This window comes from Oryza sativa, chromosome 12 (assembly GCF_034140825.1).
Source record: "Oryza sativa Japonica Group chromosome 12, ASM3414082v1".
Taxonomy (NCBI): Eukaryota; Viridiplantae; Streptophyta; class Magnoliopsida; order Poales; family Poaceae; genus Oryza; species Oryza sativa.
Window position 1 is genome coordinate 487,053 of NC_089046.1, and position 24,715 is coordinate 511,767.

A 24,715-nucleotide genomic window follows, 5' to 3' on the forward strand; every position below is an offset into this window, starting at 1 on the left:
TAGCCATGGCCAATAACATCAGATGCGGACACCGCAAAATTGCAAGAATTCGCATAGGCAGGAAGCAAAGTAATTTTATAGGGCCGCGGGATCACATATTTTCTATGTGAACTGGACCGTGTGGTCATGAGCTCGCACCATGCCTGCATGAACTCATTCGGGTGAGTGCGAGGACATCATCGACTTTGCATCCCATTTGCTTGAACTCGTCTGTATGCTGGTGCACAATATCGTCAATTAAATTTGATCACAATTATAGGGAAATGTAGGTGGATTTAATTACATTATTACATTGGTTTATTATGTTGGTTCGGCATTTATCAACTCATTGGCACATGCAGTAAAGTTAGCTCACAAGTTTACTGAGCCTATATATGATGTCGTCTTTAAACTGACCCTTGCGTTCACAAGCAATGGTCCCGGTCATGCCGAAGACAACATTGTGTTCCTGTGCCACATTGATGGTATATTTGTGCACGCTAATTTAGAAGTCATATATTAATGCAAATTCAGGAAAAAAAGTTTATATTTTTAATTCGTTTTTCATATAACGTGTGCATGCAAGCAGAAAAAAAAAGGGAGAGGGAAAACGTTATGCAAACAGAAGGTAGATGCATAACCGAAGCCGAGCCGTCCCCGGGGTGCACGGGACCAGTCAACAACTCCCCAAGTCCTCTTCCACTTCCAAACAAACAACATCTATCTTTTCTCACGCTTTTTCCGTTACCCGCGAAGAGCTGAATACGAGGAGGGCCCATGCGTCGGTGGGTAGGGTGAAAATATCCATGGGTAGGTGTAGTTGTTGTGAGATTTCGTACGAGTCCGCACTCACAAGCTGTACGATCCGTTCCGTCCCGTCCTTTGATCCTTTTCGATCTCTCCTGCCTCCCCCGCATCACCCCCTCCCCACTTGACTCTCTCCACTCGCCTTCGCTTTCCACTTCTACCCAGCCTGTACTCTCTCCGTACCGTACCTTCTCTTCCCCACAATTACCATTCAGCCCCCACATGACCACGTATATTACCGTCCTTTGCCAGCCAAGCTTGTACGCTCCAAGCTTTGACGAGGGGTAAATACGGTAACCCAGCTGGTGACCTCACCTCACCCAGATCGAGGCGCCGCCGGGGTACTCTCGTCATCTCATCTCCCCCTGTTTCTTCCTCCCTTCTTCTCCATCTAGCCACTCCACATGCGCCGCGCCAAACGCCCACCATTATTACTACCTTCCCTTCCCTTCTCTCGTTTCAGTCAACTTCGCCATGGCCTCGCCTGCGCCCACCCACCACGCCAAGCGCCGCCGCCTCGCCCTGCCCCCGCCCCCGCCCCCGCACCTCAACGACCTCGCCGACGAGCTCCTCTTCCTCATCCTCGACCGTGCCGCCGCCCATGACCCACGCGCCCTCAAGTCCTTCTCCCTCGTCTCCCGCGCCTGCCACGCCGCCGAGTCGCGCCACCGCCGCGTCCTCCGCCCCTTCCGCCCCGACCTCCTCCCCGCCGCGCTCGCCCGCTACCCCGCCATCTCCCACCTCGATCTCTCCCTCTGCCCCCGCCTCCCCGACGCCGCCCTCGCCGCGCTCCCCGCCGCGCCGTTCGTCTCCGCCGTCGACCTCTCCCGCTCCCGCGGGTTCGGCGCCGCCGGCCTCGCCGCGCTCGTCGCCGCGTTCCCCAATCTCACGGACCTCGACCTCTCCAATGGCCTCGACCTCGGGGATGCCGCGGCGGCGGAGGTGGCCAAGGCGCGCCGCCTCCAGAGGCTCTCGCTGTCGCGATGCAAGCGCATCACTGACATGGGGCTCGGATGCATCGCCGTCGGATGCCCCGACCTGCGCGAGCTCTCGCTCAAGTGGTGCATCGGGGTCACTCATCTGGGACTAGACCTCCTTGCCCTCAAGTGCAACAAGCTCAACATCCTGGATCTCTCCTACACCATGGTACTTATGCCTTGCCTCTTCATCTCTCTGTTCCATTTCATTTACTGTATTTCTTCTTGTACCTAGACGACAGAAAGGGAAAAAAGAATTCCCTTTTCCCCTTCCATTCGCTTCTTGATTTCAAGGTCAGGTTTTTTTGAGGAAACTTAATTTAGTGGTTTTTTTTCTTGTTCTGGTTTGTGAATCTGCCGGTTCTCTGCACCTGACATGAATATTGCCCACAAAATAACATTAGCCTATGATGGCAGAAGCGCTTTGGAAATTGGTCTATTCTTGATCTGCAGATGCTCTTATCTATACCCAAAATGATCTTTGCCTCACCTTTTCAATTGTCAGAACCTGTAGTAACTAGTAGTACAGTAGTATCCAGATTCCTACTTCTCCCGTTGATTTGTTTTATCATCATTTTTTGGTTATAGGTTAATTATTTGCCCTGCAGTTTAGATCACACTCATCAGACTAAGAAAAAAATGTTGTGCAGATAGTAAAAAAATGCTTTCCAGCCATCATGAAGCTACAAAATCTACAAGTGTTACTACTGGTGGGATGTAATGGAATTGATGATGATGCCCTTACTAGTCTTGATCAAGAATGCAGCAAATCACTACAGGTAATCATCAACCCCTATCTTTTTCACTGTGAGCATTGTGTTAGCTAAATTTGAATCTGGTTAATATCCTTGTTTATCGTCTTCTGCTCTGAGTATATTCAGTTAGCTTCTCATGTAAAGTAGGTTTGCAATGCTAATGTTGTAGGGATACTAACATGTATATACCTCGTATATTGTTTGGTACATTTCAATTCAGGCTATATGGATATTGCAACTGAAACAATTTGGACTAAATCATTGTTAGCCTTCAACAATAAGAGTATCACAAGTTCTTGTAACTGAGAGCTGAAATTATGTCTGTACTCTTTCAGGTTCTTGATATGTCAAACTCTTACAATGTCACTCATGTCGGTGTTCTGTCCATTGTGAAGGCAATGCCGAATCTGTTGGAACTCAATCTATCATACTGCTCTCCTGTAAGTAGCCCACTGTCTAGTTTTATCACCTGAACAATTGGACATAACTTGAGCTCAGTTTATCTACACTTTTCTTGTGGCAGGTTACTCCTTCTATGTCAAGCAGCTTCGAAATGATTCATAAATTGCAGAAACTGAAGCTGGATGGTTGCCAATTCATGGATGATGGATTAAAATCCATTGGGAAATCCTGTGTTTCTTTGAGGGAGTTAAGTCTGAGCAAATGTTCTGGAGTGACAGACACAGACCTTTCTTTTGTCGTGCCAAGACTGAAAAATTTGCTGAAGCTGGATGTTACTTGTTGTCGCAAAATCACTGATGTTTCATTAGCTGCCATCACAACCTCATGCCCATCCCTCATCTCTCTGAGAATGGAGTCCTGTAGCCTTGTTTCCAGCAAAGGACTACAGCTGATTGGAAGGCGCTGCACTCACTTGGAGGAATTGGATCTTACTGACACTGATTTGGATGATGAAGGTTTGAAAGCTCTCTCTGGATGCAGCAAACTTTCAAGCCTAAAAATTGGCATATGCTTGAGGATAACTGATGAGGGCCTTAGACACGTTAGCAAGTCCTGTCCAGATCTCCGAGATATCGATTTGTACAGGTTATTCCCTACACATTGCATATTTGATTTCCTTTCCTTCCGTGATAGGTACCAAGACTAACTAATAGCCTCTCTTTCAGGTCTGGGGCGATCAGTGATGAAGGGGTTACTCATATAGCTCAAGGATGCCCAATGTTAGAGTCTATCAATATGTCCTACTGCACAAAATTAACAGACTGTTCACTGAGATCACTTTCAAAATGCATAAAGCTGAACACATTGGAGATTCGTGGCTGCCCCATGGTTTCATCTGCTGGTCTCTCGGAAATTGCAACAGGATGCAGGCTACTTTCTAAGCTTGATATCAAGAAATGCTTTGAGATCAATGACATGGGAATGATTTTCCTTTCCCAATTCTCTCACAACCTCCGGCAGGTATTAGCCCATTCTGCTGTAAAAGAAATAATCACAATACCGTGTTTCCAATTGTCTTAATAACATCTCCTCATCACTGCAGATAAACTTGTCATATTGTTCGGTCACCGACATTGGGCTTATATCCCTTTCAAGCATATGTGGCTTGCAGAACATGACCATTGTGCATTTAGCGGGTGTTACGCCTAATGGACTGATAGCTGCTCTTATGGTCTGTGGTTTGAGAAAAGTGAAGCTTCATGAAGCATTCAAATCCATGGTGCCATCACATATGCTCAAAGTTGTTGAAGCCCGTGGTTGTCTTTTCCAGTGGATTAATAAACCCTACCAGGTATTACTATATTTCTTTTCTGGTTATACAAAGTAAGATGCTAGTCGGTTTACTTGTGTAGAAGAATTAAGTGCAAAATAGTTCACCATTGTGTTTTGGCCATCTTCATTAACTGGTATGCAGTTTATTTGAAAGTAGTGTCTAATAACAGGTGCGGTCTTGGCAGGTTGCGGTAGAACCGTGTGACGTATGGAAGCAGCAGTCGCAGGATTTGCTTGTACAGTGAAATGTTTCAAAGATAAACGTTGTGGAAACTGGGGCGTGTTTTGTGGTGTTGAATTTATCTTAGAGCAATATCTCCAGTCCTAGAGAATGAGCTCCAAAAGTTTTGTGCCATAACTGGCTGAATAGTGTATTGAATTACTGACGGTAGTATTGTCAGAACAACATACTAGTACTGGTATTTTGCTTGTATGCCAGTGGAGGCGAGGGAGGTTATATTCTTGATGTGTTGTATATAGCGCAGGTAGGAATCAACAATCAAAGAGAGATTATTGGGGTAAAGCATGTAGTAAGTGTGGAGTATGTGATATGCCTTGTTGTGCCTTTTTGATGCACAATTTGATTAATGGAATGGAACATTGCATTCGCACTATAATTTGGTTGTTCCATCTCCTAGTGTTTTATGTGTAGTGTTATCTGGAATGAGGTCTCATAGCTTCCTTACCTGAATAAAGGCACTTAACACTATATTAGTTTTCTGCGAAGGTCTGAATGCTAGCTACTAGTTGAGAGTTGAGACATGGTAGCGGGCGGGTTTGTTAGCCATGCCCAGACTGCACAGCTTGTTGGTTGTTGCTACCCCAGTTCACTTCTCCCAGCAGAAAGATGAAGTTTCATTCAACTTTTGCTGTTGTTGGGCAATTGTCTCCAAGGACCGAGGAAATAGGTGAGAGCAATTGTCATAAAAATGCAAGTCACAAGTCGATGTTACAACTGAATATGTGAGAGGAGGGAACAGCAAAAACAGGTAGGCACGGTGTAAAGCATTGAAGATTGAAGAGGAGGATGGATGGGGCGCAGCGCAATGCAAAACTGCAGATGCATGCAGGTAGGCGATTCAGCAGTTGATTCTGGAGCTGAGAAAATAAATAAATACTCTAATTGCTAGCAACCAACGTCCCAACCCAACCAACAGTTGCAATAATGAGCAACTTCCGTCCATCCGCAACTACTGTATACGTGTATACTCTACTATCCATCATCGCCGTTGTGCACAGGGATCCTCCCATCTCCATGTACTTCTCCACGCCTCCATCGATGGATCAGAATTCAGATACAACTCACTTCATCTTCAGAGAAAACCTCGTGTCCTTTTACTACACTGCATTGCATTTGCACTGTCATTTCCTTCCTTTCAGTTTTACTGTATAGTTTCATCTGCAGAATGGTAGACTAGTACACATATACACTGGTAATCGATCAACATAATAAAATGGTAAGATGTTGTCCTGAATTTTTCAGTCATGAAGGACGAAGTGCTTCAACCTTACCTTACCTGTACGGCAGGCATGCATGTTACTCCAGTAGTAAGGTGGTTCGTCGTATGGCCGACGCGGCGAGGCACCAAGACGAAAGACAGCCGGCCTGGCCATCATCGATGCACATCCGTCGTCATTAATGGCCGATGGATGGGGTGCCTGATGCCCAACGCACAACATCACCATCAATGATAAAACAACAAAACTACTTCAACTACCCCTACGCATTCAACTCCATTCTACTCTCTACCCCCTCCTTCCTTCCTTCCTTCCTTCCTAGCTACCTCTACGAAGTACCAGCAGCAGAAGAAGCAATGGGGATCTGCTGCAGCAAGGGGAAGGAGGAGCTTGAGGAGGGATTTCCATGGAAGCACGACGCCTTCTTCCACGACCAGCTTTGGAGCGCTGGCGTCTCCATGCACACCAAGCAAGGCTGGAAGGGCGCTAACCAGGATGCCATGACTACCTGCCAGGTAACCACATCTCTCTTGCATTGGATTGCTTGCTCATCACTTGCTGCCTCATTGTTTCCATGTTTGTTCCAGTCCTCCTTTGCTTCTTGTCTGTACAGATTCTCTCATTTTGATATTATAGTATCATGTACTACACAAGCCGAGTCTCTAGCCATGGAGGAATGGGGTAATGCTAGTCTAGAAAGGGGCTATGTTTGCCTACTACAACTTCAATTCAGGACATGATTTGACTTTGAACACCATACACTAGATTCATCCCTGCTCTGCTGTGCTGAAACTGATTTTTTCTTTGTAGCCTGAGCTGTACCTGCATTTCTGTAATAGCCTGTATTTAGTTCAAATCTTCAACTAGACCTGATTGCTTGCTCTTGCATGTTTGTTCAGTGCTGCTTAGCTTCTTGTCTGTGCAAATTCCCTCATCTTTGTGGTATTATGTACACAAGCTAAAGCTAGCCATGGAGGGAATAGGGTAGTGCTAGTAAGGGGCTTTGATTAGCTACTACAAACTGAATTCAGAACATGATTTGAGCACCGTGCACTAGATTCATCTCTGCTTTTGCTGAAACTGAAAAATGTACCTACATTTCTGTAATATTTACTTCAACTGCACCTGAATCTCTCTAGCTTCCACCTCCAATGCCAGTACATTTCCCTTTTCCCCTTGATGTGCACATTTTACTTAATATATATGTAAGATAATCTGGGTCTTGATGTGCTACCTGTGTCAAGTTTATTAGGACTTTGCGGGGCACAAGGGCCAGATATTTTGTGGAGTTTTTGATGGGCATGGCCCTCTCGGAAGGGAAGTTGCTCGCCATGTCCGCGACGTCCTTCCAATGAAACTATCCTCCTCTTTGGCACTGAAAACTGAACAAGATCCATCCAGCAACACAGATAAGGAAGCCTTGGAAAAATCAGATTGCACCTCATTGAGCGATACAAGCAATGAGAAGCAATTGTTATCCACCTGGAAGAACATATTTGTCAAGACATTTGAGGATGTAGATGATGATCTGAGACAAAATTCTGGAATTGACTGCATTTGTAGTGGCACAACTGCTGTCACTGTCGTCAGGCAGGTACTAGTACTACAACTATGCAAAATTGCAACATTTTTTTGTATTGCCAATAGTCTTGCCTATGTACTAGAAATACACCATTTCTGCCTAAAAAACAAGCTTCTGAAACCCTCAGATGCAACAAAGATACTTGCCGAATTTTATGTGTATGTTACAGCTATACTTGTGCCTAAATACAGAACTCTCAAACTCGTAATCATTCTGTTTAAATTCTCAGCTACTGTTCTTATACACAGGGTGATCACCTGATCATTGCAAATTTGGGCGATTCACGTGCGGTTCTTTGCACCCGAGATAGCAAGGACCGCCCAATTCCAGTTCAACTAACCACTGACCTGAAACCAAATCTTCCAAGTAAGCCTCTGAATTTCTCAAAGTACAGAGATGTCTAAATTTAGACATTCACTTGTCATTCATATGGGGGCTTCTGACAGGCGAAGCTGAGAGAATCCTGAATTGTAAGGGGCGGGTTTTTGCCATGGACGACGAGCCGGACGTGTCTAGGATGTGGCTACCAGACCAAGACGCGCCGGGCCTCGCCATGGCAAGGGCATTTGGAGATTTCTGCTTGAAGAGTCATGGACTTATCTGTACACCAGAAGTCTATTACAGGAAGCTATCCGAAAAAGATGAATTCTTGGTACTTGCTACTGACGGGGTAAGAAAAAAATAAAGACTTTTGTCTGATGATGGTAGCCAAATTCAGTTTCATTTACTCACCATCTTTCCATAATCAAGAGTAACTTTTCTCTTGGTTGTTTCACTACTAGTACTAGAAATGAAATGAGCACAAAGTTAATAGTGCAAAACCAGAAAAGCGACAGTTAACTGAATCATGAATGCCTTTGCCTCAATCAATCAATCGAATTGTTTTTTTTTAAAGATAATGCAACCAATCAAATTGATGTGGGTGCAGATATGGGACGTGCTATCGAACAAGGAAGTGATCAAGATCGTATCGTCGGCTACTGACCATTCCAAGGCCGCCAAGCAGCTGGTCGAGCGGGCGGTGCGCGCGTGGCGGCGCAAGTTCCCGACGTCAATGGTCGACGACTGCGCCGTCGTCTGCCTCTTCTTGAAGCCTTCTCCGTCGTCGGAGGAGAGCACCCATGTAGACGCGAAGGCGCCTCAGGTCGTGTCGTTCACGGGCAGCTTCCGCAAGGCCCTGGGTGGTGGCGGCGGCGGCGAGGCGGAGGAGGGTACGAATGTATGGAGAGCTCTGGAGGGGGTGGCTCGGGTGAACTCGGTGGTGAGGCTGCCGCGGATGGACGCCGTGCTGAGCTGGCGGCGGCGGTCGACGTCGCTCGAGGAAGACGACGATGCGAGGATTGATTGATAACAGTCGCTTTCGTTGCTGGAAAACGTAATCCAGAGGGTTTGATTACATGCTTTAAATGGCAAAAAATTAGGGAGACGCTTTAGAAGTTGATTGACGTAAACGTATGTCGCATTCAGGTTGTTGAGTTGGAATAGGGACCGATACTGCTGCTGCTATCCTCCCTCTCTTGCTTAACTTGATTGTAGTAGCTGAAAATGATTGGCTAGCTGTTTTGGATGTGGTGGCCTTTGTTTGATTTATTGTGATTCTTCCTTCCTTAATGGAGTACGCTATCAACAAATTAAATGGACATATATGATTGATGATTATCTGGGATGGATTAAACTCGATTGCAATTTCAAGTTCATCTGATCTGGGAGCAGAGAAAGAGGAGCCCATGCACTGAAAATTCAGGCAAACAGATCGGGAGAGAAATATATACAGATAGAAAAGACAGATTCTTAATTAGTGTTGGTAGATTATTGAAACTACTCCATCGTTCTCCCAAACAGCCCCTTAATTCAAGTTTCACCCGTTGTCAGTTCTTCTTTTAGTGGAAAAGATTTATCGACGAAGTATCCGCACTGTCACACGGGACATTTGGGACAAAGTATCTGCAAGACTCGACTGTGATCACATATCCACGACGCACAACCCAGATGAAACGCTGCTTGATTGGTGGGAAAGAAGAACAGAGCAAAATGACAAGGACAAGACGAAGGGAACGCGCTCCATTCACATGCTCCTTAGCTGGGAAATCTGGTGTGAAAGGAATAGGCGCGTTTTCAGGAATAAGGAGCTCGCTATCTCACAATTGGTGACCAAAATCCTTGATGAAATCAATGTCTGGATTGCATGCGGGGCGAAGAATTTAGCGAGAATAGTGTTGTAAGCAGTCCCCTGTTGTATCCCCCTGCCCTCTGTACTCTGTTTTGTTTTTCTTTCTTCCCTCTCCGCCTCTGAAGTTGTTTCCTTTTCTGCTCTCTCTCTGCACTTCGGTGACCTTGTACAGTTTCTTCCCTTTCTTAATATAAAACCAGCAAAGCTGGCATAGGTTTAAAAAAAAGATTTATCGAGTATTCATTCCGTCGATGAAACGATGGCATGAATACCAACTAGTATGAGTCATTCTCATTCCCTTCCTCTTGGGCCGCAACGGGATTAATGGCTAGCTTGAGGCCCATACTATTGTTGGGCCGTAACGGGAATGTCAGATACGTGCGGCTCGTCTTGTAGTCGTCGACAAGCCAAGGGGAGCGGAGGCGACGGCGTCGGCGTCAGACCATCACCGACCTCTCCTCTGTTACAAATAAAATTGTGTCGATCTGCTTTGTGTTTTTGGTTCTGGTAGTTTTTGTTAGGAAAAGATAGGCGAACAAACGATAAAGAACAATAGATCAATCACAAAAGACACGAGATTTAACGTGGAAAACCCTCTCAAAACAGGAGAGAAAAAACCACGGGCGCCAGCCAGCAAAATATCTTCACTATATCTGAGGTGAGGTTACATCGCCGCACGGCGGCTTACAAGAGGTATATATATGGTGGAACCCTAAAAGGAACCCTAAACCCTAAACCCGTTCAGCCTTCGCTCCGCTACGGCAGAAGCTGGCCTTTATTATGTGCAAATGAATTTGGATCACAACTCAACAAACTCCACCTTGAGACAAATTCCTTCTTGTAGCATGAATCAATCCTTCATCCTGAACACAACAAAGACCAAAAACACTTTCGGCGTCAAATAGCCTCTCGGGCTAAACCACTATACAAACTAAGCTTGAGCAAAGCTCAAACTTAGCAACAGGAACATGCTTTGTCATCATATCAGCAGGATTATCATGAGTACTTATCTTGCATACCTTTAGCTTACTTTGCGCGACAACATCGCGAACATAATGGTACTTGATATCAATGTGCTTTGTCCTCTCATGAAACATCTGATCTTTGGTGAGGCATATAGCACTTTGACTGTCACAAAACAAGTTAATGCAAGAATCAACTCCACAAAGCTCAGCAAACAATCCTTTCAGCCAAACTGATTCTTTACATGCTTCAGCAATAGCCATGTATTCTGCTTCAGTGGTAGACTGGGCAACAACAGGCTGCAATGTTGCCTTCCAACTCATAGCACAACTACCAATGGTAAACACATAACCTGTGAGTGACCTTCTCTTATCCAAATCTGCAGCAAAATCAGAATCCACATATCCAACAAGCCCCTTATCAGTCCTGCCAAACTTCAAGCAAGCATCAGCTATGCCTTTAAGGTACCTGAAAATCCACTGAACAGCTTTCCAGTGTTCTTTACCAGGATTAGCCATGTATCTACTAACCAAACTCATAGCATGAGATAAATCTGGCCGGGAGCAAACCATGGCATACATCAAAGAACCAACAGCACTAGAATATGGAACTCTAGACATGTATTCTACATCCTCATCAGTACTAGCACATTGTAAAGCTGATAATTTAAAATGAGGTGCAATAGGAGTGCTAACAGGCTTTGCATCATGCATGTTAAAATGCTGAAGAACCTTCTTAATGTAGCTTTACTGACAAAGAAATAACAAACCAGAATTTCTGTCTCTAGTGATTTCCATACCTAGAATTTTCTTAGCAACACCAAGATCCTTCATATCAAACTCACTACTCAACTGTTTCTTCAATGCAGTGATTTGTTCCTTGCTCTTGGCAGCAATCAGCATATCATCAACATATAACAGCAAGTATATAGGTGATCCATTAACAAATTTAATATACACACAGCTATCAAATTCAGACCTCTTAAAGCCATGTGACAACATAAATGAATCAAACCTTTTATACCATTGACGAGGAGACTGTTTCAAACCATACAAAGATCTTTTCAACTTGCAAACATAATCCTCCTTACCAGGTACTATGAACCCTTCTGGCTGGTCCATGTATATCTCCTCCTCAAGCTCTCCATGTAAAAATGCTGTCTTCACATCTATACTGCTCAAGCTCAAGATCATGCATAGCAACAATACTGAAGAATGTGCGAATTGAACTATGCTTTACAACTGGAGAGAACACATCATTATAATCAACACCAGCAATTTGACTGAAACCTTTTGCTACTAACCTTGCCTTAAACCTCGGAGGCTCGCTAGGAGATAAACCCTCCTTTCTCTTGAAGATCCATTTACAATGAACAGGCTTCTTCTGTTTTGGCAAGTGCACAAGCTCCCATGTGCCATTCTTCTCAAGAGATTGCATCTCCTCCTGCATAGCTGAGATCCACTTCTCACGGTCTCCAGAAACAACAGCTTCAGTGTATGTGGCTGGCTCAAGAGTATTCTCCACCTGTTCAGCACAACTAAAAGCATAATAAACCATATCACATTCCTCAATAAAACGGATTGGAGCTCCACAACTCCTCTTTGTTCTGCGATGGGCAATAGGTTCATCTTGTGGCTGCAAAACAGGAGGTGAGTGCTGAACAGTAACATTAACATCATTACCAACAATTTCAGTTTCCTGATCATCCACGTGCTCCACCTGCACGCTAACATATTGCTGCTCCTCATCTGAACCACCTAGTATGACATCTGTGGGCAAGCTGTCATTAAACATAACAGATTCATTGAAAACAACACTCCTACTCATGAAGGTCTTGTTAGTTTTAGGATTCCATAACTTATATCCTTTTACTCCTGAACCATAACCAAGAAATAGACACTTAATAGCTCTAGGCTCTAATTTTCCATTATCAACATGAGCATAAGCGGTGCATCCAAAAACTCTCAATTGTGAATAATCAGCAGGCATACCAGACCATACCTCAATGGGAGTTTTCTTATTAAGTGGGATAGAAGGCGACCTGTTGATCAAGTAGCAGGCGGTGTTAGCAACCTCTGCCCAAAAACGCTTGTTCATGCGAGCGTTGGACAGCATGCAACGAGTATTGGAGATGATAGTTCTGTTCATGCGCTCAGCTACACCATTCTGCTGTGGAGTGTACGGGATGGTGTGATGCCTAACGATGCCTTCCTTTCTGCAGTAATCATCAAAAGCATCTGAACAAAATTCACCACCACTGTCAGTGCGAAGTACTTTTACCTCCTTTTCAGTTTGCCTTTCTATCATAACTTTCCACTCCTTAAAAGCAGCAAATGTATCATCTTTATGTTTCAGGAAATAAGGCCACACTTTTCTAGAGTAATCATCAATAATGGTAAGCATATAACAAGCACCACCAAGAGAGGGCTTACGAGAAGGCCCCCACAAATCAGCATGTACATAATCAAGTATACCTTTGGAGCGATGAACTGAGGTATTGAATTTTACCCTCTTGTGCTTACCAAAAACACAGTGCTCACAGAACTTCATGTTACCCTGAGTGCAGCCATCCAGCAGGTTCCTCTTCATCAATTCTGCCATACCAAGTTCACTCATATGTCCAAGACGCATGTGCCACAGGTTAGTCTTACTAGGTTCATCTTTAGAAACAGCAGCAGCGGTAATAGAACCATGTAATGTACTTCCTCTAAGGACGTATAAGTTTGTAGAATTCATATCACCAATCATGTAAACAAGAGAACCTTTCGATACCTTTACAACTCCACCTGAACCGGAGTATTTGTATCCTTCTGCATCAAGTGTGCTGAGAGAGATGAGATTTCTCGCCATCCCTGGTATGTGTCTCACATCTTTCAGCGTGCGTGTCATGCCATCATGAGTCTTGATCTGAACGGAGCTAATGCCCACGATCTCACGTGGGTTATCATCTCCCATGCGCACAACATCTCCATTCTGCACAGACTTGTAAGAACTAAACTAATCTCTTTTAATGCAGATATGAAACAAACATGCAGTATCAAGTATCCATTCATCATGACTAGCAACACAACCAGCAAAAACAACAAGACAATCTCCTGAATCAGAGTTTTCAGCACTGGTAACAACAGAGGCCTTACCATCAGATTTCCTTTTCTCCTTATTCTGCAGCTTCCAACATTCTTCAATGAAGTGATTTTTCTTTTTGCAATACTTACAGAACTTTTTACCTCTGGATTTAGAACAGCCTCTACTCTGACTCTTGTCACGATCATTGCTGTCGTTGTAGGTTCTCTGCTCAGATCTGCCTCTGACCTGCAATGCTTCGCCCTTAGAGGACGACGCATCAGACTGAACCATACCTTTCATCTTCTCCCTGTTTTGGAGTGCCTCATAAACTTCCGCTAGGGTTAGTTCATCACGGCTTAAAAGTATGGTGTCACGAAAATTTGCATATGAACTAGGCAGTGAGCATAACAGTAAAAGACCTAAATCTTCATCATCAAACTGTACCTCCATCGACACTAGTTCGACAACGATCTCCTTGAAGACTGATATGTGGTTCAACACAGAACCACTCTCCTGCAACTTGTGCAAGAACAACTTCATCTTGATATGCATCTTACTGGTTAGATCTTTAGACACGCAGATCGATTCCAGTTTGAGCCAAAGTTCTGCAGCAGTCTTTTCCTGCAACACTTCTTGCAAAATATCATTAGATAGATGAAGTTGGATTAGCGACAGAGCCTTATGATCTTTCCGCTTCTCCTCAGCGGTCCACTCAGTCGTTTTCTTCTTCCCGAAGCTTTCCAACGCCTCATCAAGATCCGAAGTTTGCGCCAGAACAACCCGCATCTTGACTTGCCACAGCGAGAATCTCGTCTTGTAGTCTAGCAGCGGTAGATCATACTTCATCGACGCCGTCGCGAAACCCTAATCTGAGAACAAGCTCTGATACCACTTGTTAGGTAACGATAGGCGAACAAACGATAAAGAATAATAGATCAATCACAAAAGACAAGAGATTTAACGTGGAAAACCCTCCCAAAATAGAAGAGAAAAACCACGGGCGCCAGCCAGCAAAATATCTTCACTATATCTGAGGTGAGGTTACATCGCCGCACGGCGGCTTACAAGAGGTATATATATGGTGAAACCCTAAAAGGGATGATGATCCGCTACGGCAGAAGCTGGCCTTTATTAAGTGCAAATGAATTTGGATCACAACTCAACAGTTTTTCCCTCCCCTGTTTTTCTGTTGATTCTGTTAGAGTCACGCACATGACCTCGTTGGTTTTTCGGCCGTGTGCGACGTTGGGCTCATCGTGTGCGTTTAGTTCGCACGGGAGCACGTCATGCGTGGGCACGATCCTCGTGATTGGGATGGCAGTCGCTATTGAGGGATCGTGTCCGCATCAACCGGGCCAACGTGCCCATGATCTTGTATTCGCAGAATAAAAGGAAGAAGATAAACAGAAAATGCTGCTAGTTGTTCGCAGCGCCAAACATTTGTGTTCTATGTGATTACTGTTCTTCTCTCTTGCATCCACGTTCGCGTGCGTTACGGGTTTTTTTGCTAACAAGTGGTATCAGAGCGAGGCGACGTCCCTGGCGTCTGGTGAGATGTCCCTCCCGATCGGCAACGATGATCGGTACCGACACCTGTCGGTCTCGTCGCCGCCCCGGCGCGGGCGGCGTACTGGCCGCGAACCCGTCGTTGAGCGCGTGATCGAGAGAAGCTCCACGTCCATAGTCTACCCCACGCTCACGCGCACGAACTACACCGAGTGGTCCATGGTGATGGGGTGAACCTCCGGGCGCAAGGCTTGTGGGAGGCCGTCGACCCTGGCACCGACGATTTCCGCACCGACCGCACAGCCCTCGCCGCCATTCTACGTGCCGTCCTGCAAGACATGCTGACGTCGCTCGCGCAAAAGGAGACGGCGTGTGAGGCCTAGGAAGCGATCCGCACCATTCGCGTCGGCGTCGAGCGAGTCAAGGAGGCCAATGCGCAGAAGCTCCGCCAGGACTTTGCCGCGATCACTTTCAAGCCCAGTGAACGTGTTGAGGAGTTCTCCTTGCGTCTCACCGGCCTCGCAAACGAGCTCCGCATGCTCGGTGACCCGATCATCGACAAAGATGTGGTGAAGAAGATGTTAGAGGTGGTCCCTAAGTACCTCGAGCAGGTGGCCATCTCCATCGAGACACTCCTTGATCTGGCCACAGTGTCCATCGAGGAGGTCATCGGGCGGCTGCGGGCAGTGGAGCAACGGAAGAAACCGGCGAGCAGCGAGGCTAAGGATAGCAGCGGCCGACTACTTCTCACGGAGGAGGATTGGCTGGCACGTTACAAGGCCCGCGAGCAGGAGAAAAAGGGTGGTAGCTCAGGCGGCAATGGCGGCGGTGGCCGCAATCGCCGTCGCGGCAGAGGAAAAGGTCGCGGTGGAGGCGAATCGAACCGGACCGACACTTCGGGGCAAGATGGGCAGGGAAACACCTGCCGTAACTGTGGAAAGGCCGGCCATTGGGCCCGTGATTGCATATCGAAGCCCATGAAATCTGGGGAGGCCCACTTGGCCCAGGAGGAGGAAGCCACGCTACTTCTGGGAGAGGTGTGCACGATCTCTCTCACCCCTTCATCCGTATCGCCCCCAACTTCACCGCCGCCGCCACTGTATCGCGCCTCTGCTCCGCCTGCTGATTCCACGTCGCTACCGCATCGCGCCCCCACGCCGCTCACTGATTCCCTGGTCCGCGAGCCTATTCTGCCGCCCGTGCCTTCACAGGTTCGAGAGAAAATCCATCTGGTCGAGGAGAAGGTGCACGCCCAGCTCTATAATGAGGAGCAGAAGGATGACCGGCGGTGGGTGGTTGACACTGGCGCGACCAACCACATGTCGGGCGCCCAATCCGCCTTCTCCAATCTCGATTCCACCGTCAGTGGCTCCGTCAAGTTTGGTGATGGCTCGGTGGTGCGGATCGAGGGTCGTGGGACTGTCATCTTCGACTGTAAGAACGGTGAGCACCGCTTCTTCACCGACGTGTATTTCATCCCTAAGCTGCAGACAAACATCATCAGCGTGGGTCAACTCGATGAGATCGGGGGCGAGGCCCTCGTCCACGGTGGATTCCTTCGCATGCGTGATGAGGACGGGCGGCTCCTGGCCAAGATTCCCTGCACCCCCAGCCGGCTCTACGTGCTCGACCTCACCATCTCATGGGCCGGCTGCTTCGCGGCGCGGGGAGCGGAGAATGCCTGGAGGTGGCACGATCGCTTCGGCCACCTCAACTTCCCTGCGCTGCGGAAAATGGCACGGGAAGGGATGGTTCGAGGCCTCCCAGAGCTGGAACAGACGGACCAACTGTGTGAGGGATGCCTCGCCGGCAAGCAGCGGCGGACTCCGTTCCCGGAGCAGGGACAGCTGCGCGCCGAGCGAGCCTTGGAGCTCGTTCATGGAGACCTCTGTGGCCCCATAACGCCGGCGACGCCCGGTGGTAAGAAATACTTCCTGCTTCTTGTCGATGTTTTCAGCAGGTACATGTGGGTCGAGTTGCTCCCGTCGAAAGACTGCGCCCCCGCTGCAATCAAGCGGATACGGGTGGTGGCCGAGACGCAAAGCAGGCACAAGCTGAGCTCCCTCCGCACTGATCGTGGGGGGGAGTTCACCTCTGCCGACTTCACCGACCACCTCGTCAGCACCGGCGTTCGCCGCCAGCTCACTGCGCCGTATTCGCCCCAATAGAACGGCGTGGTTGAGCGGCGCAACCAGACGATAGTGGCGGCCGCCCGCAGCATGCTCAAGGCCAAGAAGCTCCCTAGATATTTCTGGGGGGAAGCGGCGGCGACGGCGGTCTATCTGCTCAACAGATTGCCTACAAAGAGCGTCGAGGGGATGACTCCCTTTGAGGCCTGGTACGGGAAGAAGCCAGCGGCTCACCACCTGCACACGTTCGGCTGCATCGCCCACGTCAAGAACACATCTCCTCACCTCAAGAAGCTTGACGACAGGAGCACAAAGATGATCTTTGTGGGGTACGAACCCGGCACAAAGGCGTATCGTGCCTATAATCCAGCCACCGGGCGTGTTCACATCACGCGTGACGTGGTGTTTGATGAGGCGGCCCAATGGGACTGGGGTGCAGCAGCAGCCAACTTCGATAACACAGAAGCGGAGCCATTCGAAGTTGAGTTCATGGCGGTCCCGTTCGTTGAGCCGACCGACGACGTGGCTGCAGCGTCACCACCGACTTCACCCGCGCCAGGAACAGCTGCTGGGGGCCGGACACCGTCCCCAGCTCCTGTGGAGCTCGCCACACCGCCAAGTTCACAGGGTGATCTAGACGCTGACCACGGCGATGAGGCCCCTTTGCGTTTCCGCAGGATTAACAACGTCCTGGGAGATGCTGAGGTGCCTGGTCTTGCACACCGGGAGCTGGCTGATGAGCTCAATGTGGTGAGTGTAGAGGAGCCAGCCTCCTTTGCTGAAGCAGAGCGAGAGGCCTGTTGGTGCACCGCCATGCTTGAGGAGCTTCAATCAATCCAGGACAATGCAACCTGGGACGTCGTCAACCTTCCTGCAGGACATCGCCCCATTGGTCTGAAATGGGTGTTCAAGGCAAAGCATGACGAGCGCGGGCACATCGTCAAGCATAAGGCCCGCCTCGTCGCGAAAGGCTACGTCCAGCAGCGCGGCACCGACTTCGACGAGGTGTTTGCGCCGGTCGCAAGACTGGAATCTGTGAGGCTGATCCTCGCCGTTGCTGCGCAGCAGGTCTAGCAAGTCCACCACATGGATGTTAAATCCGCGTTCCGGAATGGGGAACTTCAAGAGGAGGTCTACGTACAACAGCCTCCGAGATTCACCGTCGGCAAGGAAGGACAAGTCCTGAAGCTGAACAAGGCTCTGTATGGACTACGACAAGCACCACGAGCCTTGTACTCGAAGCTTGATGCATGCCTCGTCTCCCTCGGCTTCACCCGTAGCGACCACGAACATGCTGTGTACACACGACGATCTGCGCACAAGCCGCTAATCGTGGGAGTGTATGTCGACGACCTCCTCATCACTGGCCAGGATGCTGGTGACATAAAAGAGTTCAAGTTGGAGATGCTGCAGCAATTCAAGATGAGCGATCTAGGCCTGCTCTCCTATTATCTGGGAATTGGGGTACGCCAAGATCACAACGGCATCTCTCTCTCTCAGTCTGCATATGCCTTGAAGCTCTTGGAGAAGACCGGGATGGTGGACTGTAATCCCTGTCACGCTCCCATGGAGGCCAAGTTGAAGCTGAGCAAATCCAGTACTGCTGCTCTTGTTGATGCCACATACTATCGCCGCATTGTTGGTGGCCTACGATACCTCGTCAATACAAGGCCTGATCTGGCTTCTCTGTTGGCTATGTGAGTCGTTTCATGGCGGAGCCGCGCGAGGATCACATGGCTGCAGTCAAGCACATACTGAGGTACATCGCCGGCACCCGAGATCATGGTGTGTCGTACTCAGGAGGCAAGACAGAGGAGCTGAAGCTGACTGGGTACAGCGACAGCGACATGGCCGGCGACGTCGACGACCGCAAGAGTACCACTGGCGTGCTGTTTTTCCTTGCTCAGAACCCCATCACCTGGCAATCTCAAAAGCAGAAGGTGGTGGCGCTCTCTTCTTGTGAAGCAGAGTATGTGGCTGCGACAACGGCTGCGTGTCAAGGGGTGTGGTTGCAGGGGCTCCTTAGCGAAATACTTGGAGCACCGGCGACGGCGCCAATTCTCAAGGTTTACAACAAGTCCGCCATTGCTCTATCAAAGAACCCGGTTCACCACGATCGAAGTAAGCACATCCAAACTCGTTTTCATTTCATTCGAGAGTGTGTTGATGACGGGAAGATCATCATCGAGTATGCCAGTTCAGTGGAGCAGCTAGCTGATCTGCTTACCAAGCCCTTGGGAAGGCAGCGTTTCCAGGAGCTGAGCGAGCTTGTTGGTGTGATCAACACAAAAGGCCAAAGTTGAACTTCACAAGATTTAGGGGGAGATTTGTTACAAATAAACTTGTGTGGATCTGCTTTGTGTTTTTGGTTCTGGTAGTTTTTCCCTCCCCTATTTTTCTGTTGATTCTGTTAGAGTCACGCACATGACCTCGCTGGTTTTTCGGCCGTGTGCGACGTTGGGCTCGTCGTGTGCATTTAGTTCGCACGGGAGCGCATCATGCGTGGGCACGATCCTGGTGATTGGGATGGCAGTCGCCGTTGAGGGATCGTGTCCGCATCAACCGGGCCAACGTGCCTATGATCTTGTATTCGCAGAATAAAAGGAAGAAGATAAACAGAAAATGCTGCTCAGTTGTTCGCAGCGCCAAACATTTGTGTTCTGTGTGATTGCTGTTCTTCTCTCTCGCGTCCACGTTCGCGTGCGTTACGGGTTTTTTGCTAACATCCTCCTCTTCCGCCGCGCGCTTCCTCGCCACCGTCTCTAGGCCGGCCATTGGCGGAGGAGAGGGAGGCCGGCACGCCGCGGAGCAGCAAGAGATTGTTGCCCGAGGCGCTTCTCGGACCTTCTACAATGGTGGTAAGAGCTCCCTCCCTCCTCCCCTCTCCTCCATCCATGACGTCAGTTTGGCCACACCCAATGGTTCCCGCTGCCGCGTGCAGGCGATGCGCTTGTGCTGCTGCTGTTCGTCGTGTATTGCTCCCTCTGTGCACGATTTGTTTGTGCATAGGGTTTCCGACTGGAATTGGGTTGGAGGGGCTTCTAGTCTGTTCAATCGCACAAGGATGATCTGCATTCTGATCCTAAAATTATTTCTTACTATGATTTGTGATGTCGCGCTTGAAAATTCGATTTGTGATGTCGCGTGGTGCGGACTGCATGTGGAGTAACACAATATTTTTCCCCTTTGTGATTTGATGAGGCGCTGTGATATCGGGGTGGCACTGGCAGTATGCCTTACACAAGATGCTACATTCAACCCGATTCAATCTTTCGCTATTTTTTTCCTTTCCTCTGAAATTGCCTTATTTCCACTGGTAGTAGAGATATTTGGGATGAGGTGCTTAACTTATGTTACAGGACTGGGCTAGCGACAACGATGAGGATAGCGAGTTCGAGTGGGATACTGATGGTGAGTTTGAGGCCTCGTCTGCTCCAGCCTTTTCGAACACGGATGCACCTGGTCTGTCCACGAGCTGGTCATTTGTTTAAACCATGATATTACCTTGCTATAATTATAATCATAATATGGTGTTTGTCTAAAGGATGCTAATGGGAAGGCCAATGGATCAGCACCATCAGCTTTGGTGGCTTACTTTTTGGGAATGGGTTTCTCGAGAGAGATGGTCTTCAGAGCTATCAAGGAGATTGGTAATGATAACAATAATACATTTCCTCATTTGCTTCAACTGTTGCCGTTTCTTTCAGGGGACACAGATTCGGAGCAAATTCTTGAGTTACTTCTCACTTATCAGGTATTTGTTCACGTGGTTGCATCACTTTGTTTATTATCTAATGCTCTATTGTACAAGTCATGTTGTGTAATACTGTAATGCAGGCGATAGGCAGTGACCCTTCAGTGGGTAACAGCTCTCATTCTGCCTGTGACCCCTAGATTCTTGAAGAAGAAGATGAGGAGGAGGATGTTAATTGGGACGAGGATGATACTGTTGACAATTTTGATAGGGCTACTTACTCTGATGGTTCTGGTGATGAGGTATGCACATGACTCCCTCCTTGGTCATTATATATTTATATCAGATACTTGTTGTGTCTATTTCTCGACCAATTTACCTGATCATGATCAAACCTTTGTTATACTTGTTTCATGCCAAGCACACATTCCCTTTTAGTGCTTGTCTAAATGATCTATTGGTCCAATAAATTGGAAGGTTTTGTGACTTAAGTTATGTTTCACTTTTATTTAGTAAACTAGTGTACATGCTTACCTGTACTGCAATACTATAGTTTTTTTGGGTTATCTATAAAACAGTACCTGTTCCTGTAGGGTTGTTAAAGGAGCTTTGTTGATCCTGCTCTTACTTCTATGTTTCTTTAGCTGGCATTTTTGTATGGTGCCTTTATAGTGAGGGAGAGTTAGCAGAACTACTACAGGACCATCAAAGAAATGATCATATACTTCTACAAGGTCGTATTCAAACCAAGCAATGATGAAAGATAGTCTACTGGATGCCTATAATTGAATGGTTGCAAGTTAAGACCACCAGACAGAACAATGATAACCACTGGCTACATCTGAACACATAATAGACAACAAAAAATAGAACTGAAATGATGCCTATGAGAGCTTAGGTAATCTGTGCTGGGCATTTATCCATGTGTTGATGATTGATAAGCTGTACTCCCCCTCCTTTTTGTGGCCTAACAGGCTTTCTTGTTTCACCATTTTTTGAATAGTTTTACTACTTTTTCATTACATATTTAGTATGAGTTTCCTCTAACTTTAATCCTCAAAATAAGTTCCTCTATAGTGTGGTAGTATCTGTTTGCATGGAGTTGTAAGACGCAACAACAAATTTGACACAGAAGGATAATCGTATATTTTGTTGCAGTAAATTTGGGTTTTACAAATGGTACATGCATATATGTGATGCCTGCATTAGTTGCTTTGTTGGGAGGTTATTTCAGACTGCAATTCATGAGTGAGATGTAGCAAATGTTTTCAGTCTGCTTGTAATGTGCTTTGTTGCAGGACTTTTTACAAGAGATGTCCGAGAAAGATGAGAAAATCAAGTCCTTAGTCAGCATGGGTTTTCCTGAAGATGAAGCAATGAGGGCTATTACTAGATGCGGTATACCTCTATTGAAGTTGCTGCTTTGACAGTAAGGAGCCTTATACTGCCTATGCTGGGTTAAATTTTGGCAGGTCTGGATGCGTCTGTAGATTTGTTGGTTGAGTCAATCTATGCACCAGCATCTGCAGGAAATGTTTATTTTACAAACTTATCTGACTATGAGGTATGGGTACCTTGTGATTATAGAGCATCTGAATGATGAAATTGTTTTCATTTCTTTAATGTAATGCCACTGGCATAATGTTTACTTTTGTGCAGGATACAGAGTTCAGTTCCTTTGGAGGAAGAAAGAAAACAAAATTAATAGATGGAACCAAGAAAAAAAGAGAACGGTATAGAAGTAGACCACAATGGAATCAAGTGCCATTTGACGGCAGCCATGAAGAGCCAATGCCTCTTCCAAATCCAATGGTGGGATTCAGCTTGCCCAATGACGGGTTAAGGTCAGTCCACAGAAACCTTCCTGACCATGCTCTTGGACCACCATTCTTTTACTATGAAAACGTGGCCCTAGCACCAAAAGGTGTATGGACGACCATCTCAAGGTTCTTGTATGACATTTATCCTGAGTTCGTAGATTCCAAATACTTCTGTGCTGCTGCTAGGAAGAGGGGTTACATCCATAACTTGCCGATTGAGAACAGGTCACCTGTTCTTCCCATTCCCCCAAAGACAATATCTGAAGCCTTTCCTTCTACTAAGATGTGGTGGCCCTCTTGGGATCCAAGAAGGCAGTTCAACTGCTTGCAAACTTATGTGGCAAGCGCAAAGCATACAGAACGGATACGATGTGCTCTTGGTAGATTCGGTGATGCACTACCTCCAGCAGTTCAGAAGAGTGTCTTGGAAGAATGTAGGAAGTGGAACCTTGTCTGGGTTGGAAAGAACAAGGTTGCTACTCTAGAGCCTGATGAGATGGAATTCCTATTGGGATACCCTAGGAATCATACCAGGGGAGTTAGCAGGAAGCGAGATATAGAGCTCTTGGGAATTCATTCCAAGTTGATACAGTTGCATACCACCTCTCTGTGCTGAGGGACATTTTCCCTAATGGCATGAACGTCTTGTCCTTGTTTTCTGGTATTGGTGGAGCAGAAATAGCTCTCCACAAGCTTGGGATCCGTATGAAGACAGTGGTCTCAGTCGAAATATCAGAGGTAAACATGGCGTTGCTGAGGAGTTGGTGGGACCAGACCCAAACTGGCATGCTGATTGAAATCGCAGATGTTCAAAATCTTACTGCTAAAAGAATTGAACTATTCATCAGAAGATTTGGTGGCTTTGACCTGGCGATCGGGGGCAGCCCGTGCAACAACCTCGCTGGTAGCAACAGATACCACCGTGATGGCTTGGAGGGCAAGCACTCAGCACTATTCTATCACTACTACAGAATCTTGGATTCTGTAAAGACTATTATGGCTAGCATGTAAGCTAGCCCATTAACGAACTCTCTGAATTATTGTTGCTAATGAAATTGGAACCTGATGGTTGATCTTCTTTCACAAGGTTTCTCTTGCCATGGCTCAATACGTTCTACTAATTTACCCCAAGTGCAAAATGTTCCTTCCACTTTGATAATGCTTGCAGTTCTGGTGCGAAAGGTATGAAAATTACATCTGGCAGCATGTCTCTCATTTTTGTACTACTATTATGTATACAAACTGAAGATTGCCATGGAGGAATAGGCTAATGCTATTAAGGGGCTTTGTTTGATTACTACAAGCTGAATTATGAACATGATTTGAGCACCATACACTAGATTCATCTCTGCTTTTGCTGAAGTTGAAATTCTGCAACCTGAATTGTACCTGCATTTCTATAATAACCTTTATTTATTTTGACTGTGCCTGAATGTCTATAGCTTGCACCTCCAATGCAAGTACATTTCCCTTTTTCCTGTTGATCTGCACAATTCACTCGATATATCTTTACTATAACAAAATCTTGAATCTTTGAAGGAAAGTTGTTTCGCCATGTTTGCAAGGCCCTTCTGATGAAACAAATCCTCCTCCTTGACACTGAAAACTGAACAAGATCCTTCCAATAATAGTGATAAGGATTCCCTGGACAAATAAGACTGCACCTCATTCAGTGATACAAGCGATGAGAAGCAATTGTTATCCACCTGAAAGAACATGTATGTCGACATTTGAGGGTGTGGACGAGGAGCTGAGGCAACATTCTTGAATTGGTTGCATTTGTAGTGGCACAACCGCTGTCACTGTCGTTACACAGGTATTAGTACTATGATTACAGAATCTTTCAACTATTTTTTTACCGGCAAGAGTCTTGTCCATATAGTAGAACTACACCATCTCTACCTAAAACTAAGATTCTGAAATCATAGCATGCAAGACATTGAACTTGCCAAATTTTATGTGTATGTCATATATAGTTATAGTTTGTAGTGATAAATACAAAACTCTCGAACCCTTGAATTGCCCTATTTTCCCATTGCTATGCTTATGCGTAAGGTGATCACCTGATGATTGCA

The 24,715-nt window shown here is 46.8% G+C and overlaps 2 protein-coding genes and 1 pseudogene across 2 annotated transcripts; all 3 read left to right on the forward strand.

The window, feature by feature from the left end:
* Positions 1–1,199: 1,199 nt before the first annotated feature.
* Positions 1,200–4,869, forward strand: LOC4351279 (F-box/LRR-repeat protein 3). The gene is made up of 7 exons (XM_015762624.2): positions 1,200–1,932; positions 2,414–2,542; positions 2,854–2,958; positions 3,042–3,565; positions 3,646–3,940; positions 4,023–4,271; positions 4,438–4,869. The coding sequence occupies exons 1-7, from the start codon at positions 1,261–1,263 to the stop codon at positions 4,495–4,497; spliced, it is 2,034 nt and encodes a 677-aa protein (XP_015618110.1). The 5' UTR covers positions 1,200–1,260; the 3' UTR covers positions 4,498–4,869.
* A 932-nt stretch (positions 4,870–5,801) lies between these two features.
* LOC4351280 (probable protein phosphatase 2C 73) lies at positions 5,802–8,951 on the forward strand. Its single transcript, XM_015763417.3, has 5 exons — positions 5,802–6,225; positions 6,963–7,304; positions 7,541–7,658; positions 7,739–7,962; positions 8,221–8,951. The coding sequence occupies exons 1-5, from the start codon at positions 5,899–5,901 to the stop codon at positions 8,638–8,640; spliced, it is 1,431 nt and encodes a 476-aa protein (XP_015618903.2). The 5' UTR covers positions 5,802–5,898; the 3' UTR covers positions 8,641–8,951.
* Positions 8,952–18,835: 9,884 nt separating this feature from the next.
* On the forward strand, positions 18,836–23,651 carry LOC4351282 (DNA (cytosine-5)-methyltransferase DRM2-like; annotated as a pseudogene).
* The last annotated feature ends 1,064 nt before the right edge of the window (positions 23,652–24,715 follow it).